The following is a 7,556-nucleotide window of genomic DNA, read 5'->3' on the forward strand; positions in this document are numbered from 1 at the left end:
ATCAGGGCACTCTGATGCCCAGCGAGGACACTCCAGGGCATTAAGAGGGCAGCAGCAGCAACTCTGTTCTAGGCACACATTCCTGGGGTGGGTAGGGACGCAGGAGAGGATTGAGATAACATGACTCAACCCCCCCCCCCCCCCTGTAATTCCAACAGCCTCGCTGGGCAAAGTTTAAGGGGGGGGGCAGGGGGTAGTGGTGGTGGAGAAGAGAGAGAGAGAGAGAGAGAAAGAAAAAGAATGAGAGAGAATGAGCGAACGAGCATGAGGATTAAAGAACCAATCCCACTTAGATAGCATTTCCCCACGGAGTTTTGGGAGGGAGCTTCACAAAGTTGGAACGTGCCGGGAGATGGGGAAGAGAAGAACGCTCATCGCTTTGGCACACGTCTCTGATCCCTCCCGTTGCTCAGGCTGGGGGTGCTGCTGGTGGAGGAGTGTGTTAATGCAGGTCCTGACACGTTCACAGCTTGGTTACCTCCTGGCCCACGCCCGTTCCCTCTTCCTCCTCCGGGCAGTACGTGATTCACTGCACCGAGGGGAACTCCAACCGACCCGGCAGCATTCAGGCTATCGTTACCTGGAGCGGAGGGGGAGACAGGGAAACAAAAGCCAGATGGTAATGACATTCCCGAGCAAGAGGATAAAGGGATAACCTCAATACAGTGAAAATAAATATTGAAAATAGAAAGAACAACTGTGGAGGCTGGAAATCTGAAACAGAAGCAGAGTCTGGCAGCGACTGTGCAGAGAGAGATTGGGATGAGGAGAAACAGTCCGCCTTTCAGGGTCCAGTGTAGAACAGAGTGCTGACTGCACCCAAAACGTTAACCCTGATTTTCCTCTGCATGCACTGACCTGCCGGACCCTGCTGAGTTTCTCCAGCAAAGTGCCTGCAACACCTGAGCCACCGAGCTGCCCTTAAAACATTTGACTGACTGTCAAGCGATGGTAGAGGCAGCTGCCAACAGATTCTGCACGTAAGCTTGCACAGTGTGGACTCACCAACTTTAAGGGCATTTAAATGGTCATTGGATAAACATATGGATGAAAATGGAATAATGTAGGTTAGATGGGCTTCAGATGGTTTCACAGGTTGGCGCAACATCGAGGGCCAAAGGGCCTGTACTGCGCTGTAATGTTCTATATTCTAATTCTGATCGCCCTCAAATCCACATTCCTACCTTTTCCCCGTAACCTCTCAATTCCTCCTTCCTGATTAAGAATCTGTCTGCCTCAGCCTCGAATATACTGATCGACCCACCCTCGGCAACCCTCTGTGGCAAAGAATTCCACAGATTCACTCCCCTACTCAGAGAGAAGAAACTCCTTCCCGTCTCGGTCTTCAATGGGTAACTCCTGATTCCGAGGGGACACCCTCAGGTCCTAGACTCTCCCACACAAGCGATAGAGTTATACAGCACAGAAACAGACCCTTCAGTCCAACTCATCTATGCTGATCGGATATCCTAAATTAATCTAGTCATGTTTGTCAGCACTTGGCCCATATCCCTCCAAACCCTTCCAATTCATATATCCATCCAGATGCCTTTAAAATGCTCTAATTGTACCGGCCTCCAATACTTCCTCTGGCAGCTCGTTCCACACATGCACCACCCTCTGAGTGAAAATGTTGCCCCATAGGTCCCTTTTAAATCTTTTCTCTCTCACCCTCAACCTATGCCGTCTCGTTTTGGACTCCCCTACCCTGGGGCAAAAGATCCTGGCTATTCACCCTCCCCTTGCACCTCATCATTTTATAAACCTCTACAAAAAAGGTCAACCTCTCAGCCTCTGACACTCCAGCCTATTCAGCCTCTCCCTATTGCTCAAACCCTCTGATCCCGGCAACATCCTGGTCAATCTTTTCTGCATCCTTGCAAATTTAACAATGTCTTTCCAATGGAAGGGAGACCAGGATTGCATACCTTCCTTCTGTGGGTTAAACTGGGGTAACTTTCTACCTCACTGCAAGTACACCTCAGCAATTCAGCCTGCTCCTTTAACTACTCAAGGTCTGCTCCCCACTGCTGACAGCTTTCTGTATTCCTCTGCCCGGTACAGAGTCTATTGACAGCTGCCTCTACCATCACTTAACAGTCAGTTAAATGTATATCCTAGTTTTAAGAGCAGCATGGTGGCTCAGTGGTTAATTCTGCTGCCTCACAGCGACAGGGACCCTGGTTCAATTCCACCTTCAGGCAACGGTCTGTGTGTGGAATTTGCATCTGCGTGGGTTTCCTGCAGATACTCCAGTTTCCTCACATGGTCCAAACATGTGCAGGTTAGGGTGGATTGGCCGTGCTAAATTGTCCCCGTAGTGCCCAGGGATGTGCAGGTTAGGGTGGGTTAGTCTTCGGAAAGTATAGGGGAGGTGAATGAGGCTGAGTGGGTTACTCTTTGGAGGGTCGGTGTGGACTGGTTGGGCTGAAGGGCCTGTTTCCACACTGTTGGGAATGGATGATTCTCTGAATGATCAAAGCGACTCCCCCAGACAGCACCCATTGCATTCATTACCGTGCTAAATTGTCCCATAGTGCCCAGGGACGTGCAGGTTAGGGTGGGATTGGCCGTGCTAAATTGTCTCGTAGTGCCCAGGGGACGTGCAGGTTAGGGTGGGATTGGCCGTGCTAAATTGTCCCCGTAGTGCCCAGGGATGTGCAGGTTAGGGTGGGATTGACCGTGCTAAATTGTCCCCGTAGTGTTCAGGGATGTGCAGGATAGGATGGATTGGCCGTGCTAAATTGCCTCAGTGTCCAGTGGTGTGCAGGCTAGGTGAGTTAGCCAAGGGGAAAGGCAGGGTTACAGGGATAGGGTGGGTCTGGATGGGATGCTCTTTGGAAGGTTGGTGTAGACTCAAAGGGCCATTGCTACTTCCACACTCTAGGGATTTTATGATTTACACATGTATACAATAGATGTACATAAGGAAGGCACAAAGCTGCAGGATTGTAGAATCCATTAGATTCCACCCCCTCCCCACCAACCCCACACAGAAAACAGAACCGGGCATTGGCCATTTGGCCCCTCGAGCCTGCTCCATGGTTTAAAAGGGATGGGGGCCAGTCGCCCAACTCAATCCTCCCCATCTCAGGTTGGCCGAGTAAACTAGCAAAGTCTGTGTCCACCTTTGAGGGAAGGCCAATCGGAAGACAGACCTGCACTCTTGTAGCACCTACGGGGACAATTTAGCATGGCCAACCCATCCTAATCTGCACATTTCGACCACGCAAGGAAACCCACACAGAGATGCAGGGAAAACATGCGAATTCCGAACAGACTGACAGTTGCCGGAGGGTGGAATTGAACCAGGGTCCCTGTCATTGTGAGGCAGCAGAGCTAATGTGCCTCAGGACTGCGGTGGTGATGGTGGTTGGTGGGGATGGAGACACCTTCATCTCTTTGGTCTCCTTCCAACTAGTTGAACCTCCAGCTGAGGCAAGACAGGGTCAAGGCTCAACTTCTGATCTGAAGGACAGTTCCTCTGACACTGCAGCTCTCCCTGCCCCAAATGCTTACCTGACAGCATGGTCTTTATCATAGGTACTCACCTGTCGTCACAGAGGGCAAAGACGTCACCAGGCCAGCCGTAGAAGAGCTACCTTGTTCAGTCAGGGTCTTAAACGAGAAAGGAAATAGCAAAGAGTGCTCAGGGTTAACTGGTTGGACTGGGAGCAAACCTGCCTAATGAGCTACTAGGAATGCTCTCCCTTCCGCCCCCTAGATCTCTTCTTCCCTCCCCACCCTACCAACCAACCAACCAAAACTTGTCATGGACCTCTTCACAGATCGAGGAGTAGCAGATGGAGTTCAATTCAGATGGAGGCGAGGCATTGCATTTTGGTAAGACCAACCATGGCAGGACTTACATACATAATGGTAGGGACCTGGGAGTGCTGTTGACCAGAGAGACCTAGGGGTGCAGGAACATCGTTCCCTGAAAGTAGCATCACAGTTAAACAGGGTGGTGAAGAAGACGTTTGGCATGCTTGTCTTCATCAGTCAGAGCATTGAGAATGGGAGTTGGTGAGGCCGCATTTGGAGTACTGCATGCAGTTCTGGTCTCCCAGCTATAGGAAGGATGTTGTTAATCTGGGAAGGGTGAAGAAAAGATTGACAAGGATGCTACCAAGACGAGAGGGTTTGAGTTATAAGGAGGGGCTGGGACGTTTTTCTTTGGAGCATAGGATACGAAGGAGTGACCTTACCAGGTTTATAAAATCATGAGCAGCATGGATAGGGTGAATAGCCAAGGTACTTTCCCTGCGGTGGGAGAGTCCAAAACTAGAGGGGCATAGGTTTAAGGTGAGAGGGGAAAGATTTAAAAGGATTCGGAGGGGTAACTTTTTCCACACAGAAGGTGGTGTGTTTATGGAATGAACTGCCAGAAGTAGTAGTAAAGGCACGTAAAATTAGAACATTTCAAAGGTATATGAATAGGAAAGGTTTAGAGGGATATGGGCTAAACACAGGCAAAAAGGGACCAGTTCAGTTTAGGAAACCTGGTTGGCATGGACAGGTGGGACCAAAAGTTCAGTTCACGTGCTGTCAGATGCTCAGCAGACTCATCCAACATGACAAACCACGTCCTCACCCAGGCTAGGGCCAAGCTGCTGCAGAAATCCCATTCAAAGCACCGAGAGGCAAGCAGTCAGATGGCTGAAGGGAACGTGCAAGAGTTGGCTCCCACTTGTCCTCCCTGGTTCAGGGGCTCTCTGTTCTCCGAAGTAAAAGCTACTTCCAGCAGGAAGAAAAGCAGTTTAATTTTTTTCCATCAGCAGTTGCTGCGAGCTGTGACTTTTAATTAATTCAAGAGACCTTTGCTAATTGTGAAGCAGCCACCCTGTGCCTCTTGCAAAAACAGTGGAAGCATCCGGAGAAGGAAAACTAAGGAGCATTTGAATTAGCACAAGAATAATCTCAGCAGATCCTGTGACCAGGGAGCACTGAGCCACTTTCTCAGTTTCCCTTCCACCCAAAACACCCATTGTTTTTCTCCCTCCCCGATTTGCAGCGACCCTAATAATAGCAGGACTCTATTTCCAACAGGCTGGCCCCTAGTGAGGCATAACCAAATCAGCGCCTCCAGAAAAGTGAGCAAGCCAGCAAGCAATCACAGGAAGGAACCTCAGCATTGACACCATTACCCATGGAGGTGCAACCCCTGACATAAGCGCTGGCACCAGATAAAAATATCAGCAACAACCTGGTCTGAAAGGGGAGGGCGTTACGGGGTGTCAAGACTTACAGGCTTGTTTTGCGAAGATGCCTGGGACATGTACTCAGGGTTGGGGTCACTGAAATTCGGCACTTCCGAATACTGCATACAAAACCTGAAACGGAACACAGAAGTGGTTGCACATCTCAGTAACCTCTCGTCGCTTGCACAATGCTTACCCCGCTGACTAATGTACTAGCAAGGAACCAAAGTAAGCCAATTGGCCCTATGAGCCTTATCTGCCATTTAATAAGCTCATGGCTGATCTGATTTTAACCTCAAATCTACGTTCCTGCATATACTGCAATAATCTTTCATCCTATTGCTGATATAGAATCTAAATGATCTCTGCCTTAAAAATACTCAGATTTCCTGCATCCACAGTCAGAGTCACACAGCATGGAAACTTGTCCACGCTGACCAGATATCCCGAACTAATCTAGTCTCATTTGTCAGCAGTTGGCCCATATCCCACTAAACCCTTCTGACTTATGCGCCCATCCAGATGCCTTTAAATGCTGTAACTATACCAACCTCCACCACTTCCTCTGGCAGCTCATTCCATACACGCACCACACTTTGCGTGAAAAAAACTTGCTCCATAACTCCTTTCTATATCTTTCCCCTCTCACCCTAAACCTATGCCCTCTAGTTTTGGACTCCCCCATCCCGGGGAAAAAGACCTTGGCTACTCACCCTCTCTCATAAAGCCATAGAGATGTACAACACGGAAACAGGCCCTTTGGTCCAACCCACCCATGCCGACCAGATATCCCAATCCAATCTCGTCCCACCTGTCAGCACCCAGCCCATATCCCTCCAAACCCTTCCTATTCATATACCCATCCAAATGCCTTTTAAATGTTGCAATTGTACCAGCCTCCACCACTTCCTCTGGCAGCTCATTGCATACCCGTACCACCCTCTGTGTGAAAAGGTTGCTCTTTAAGTCTCTTATATCTTTCCCCTCTCACCCTAAACCTATGCCTTTTGTACCAGCCTCCACCACTTCCTCTGGCAGCTCATTGCATACCCGTACCACCCTCTGTGTGAAAAGGTTGCTCTTTAAGTCTCTTTTATATCTTTCCCCTCTCACCCTAAACCTATGCCTTCTAGTTCTAGACTCCCCGACCCCAGGGAAAAGACTTTTCTAGTCTATTTATCCTAACCATGCCCCTCATGATTTTATAAACCTCTAAGGTCACCCCTCAGCCTCCAGCCCCAGCTTATTAAACCTCTCCCTATCACTCAAATCTTCCAACCCTGGCAACATTCCTGTAATTCTTTTGTAAACCCTTTGAAGTTTCACAACATCTTTCCGATAGGAAGGAGACCAGAATTGCACGCAATATTCCAACAGTATCTATGCCCCTCATGATTTTATAAACCTCTATAAGGTAACTCCTCACCCTCCCATACTCCAGGGAAAACAGCCTCAACCTATTCAGCCACTCCCTATAGCTCAAACCCTCCACCCTGGCAACATCCTTGTAAATCTTTTCTGAACCCTTTCAAGTTTAACAGCATCTTCCCTAAAGCAGGGGGACCAGAATTGTATGCAGTGTTCCAAATGTAGCCAAACTGAAGGGGATTCCAAAGAAACTACACCCTCTGATAGAGAGGGGGCAACATTTTTTCTGTTTTAAATGGGCTCTCCCTTATTTTTAAACTGTGACCCCCAGTTCTAGATTCTCCCACAAGAGGAAACATCCTATTCCACATCTACCCCATCCCCTCAGGATCTTACGTGTTCCAATTAAGTTACCTCTGATTGTTTACACTCTGGAATATACAGACCTAGCCTGTTTAGCCTTTCCTCATAGGGCATTCTGCTCATTCCAAGGATTAGACCAGTAAACCTTTTCTGAACTGATTCCGACACATTAACATCCTTCTGTAAGTATGGTGACCAGTCATAGAGATGTACAGCATGGAAACAGACCCTTCAGTCCAACCCGTCCATGCCAACCAGATATCCCAACCCAATCTAGTCCCACCTGCCAGCACCCGGCCCATATCCCTCCAAACCCTTCCTATTCATATACCCATCCAGATGCCTCTTAAATGTTGCAATTGTACCAGCCTCCACTACTTCCTCTGGCAGCTCATTCCATATCCGTACCACCCTCTGTATGAAAAGTTGCCCCATAGGTCCCTTTTATATCTTTCCCCTCTCACCCTAAACCTATGCCTTCTAGTTCTGGACTCCCTGACCCCAGGGAAAAGACTGGGCCTATTTACCCTATCCATGCCCCTCATAATTTTGTAAACCTCTACATGGTCACCCCTCAGCCTCCGACACTCCAGGGAAAACAGCCCCAGCCTGTTCAGCCTCTCC

General features: G+C 48.9%; 1 protein-coding gene across 1 annotated transcript in view; it reads right to left on the minus strand.

Moving 5' to 3' along the window:
- Positions 1–210: 210 nt before the first annotated feature.
- nabp2 (nucleic acid binding protein 2) overlaps positions 211–7,556 on the minus strand; it is a 17,953-nt gene continuing 10,607 nt past the window's right edge. The window contains exons 4-6 of the mRNA XM_043681722.1: positions 5,249–5,333; positions 3,552–3,618; positions 211–580 (exon numbers count right to left, since the gene is read on the minus strand). Coding sequence (XP_043537657.1) covers positions 372–580; positions 3,552–3,618; positions 5,249–5,333 — 361 coding nt within the window. The 3' untranslated portion in view covers positions 211–371. The remainder of the gene's footprint in view (positions 581–3,551; positions 3,619–5,248; positions 5,334–7,556) is intronic.

Source organism: Chiloscyllium plagiosum, chromosome 42 (genome assembly GCF_004010195.1).
Source record: "Chiloscyllium plagiosum isolate BGI_BamShark_2017 chromosome 42, ASM401019v2, whole genome shotgun sequence".
NCBI lineage: Eukaryota > Metazoa > Chordata > Chondrichthyes > Orectolobiformes > Hemiscylliidae > Chiloscyllium > Chiloscyllium plagiosum.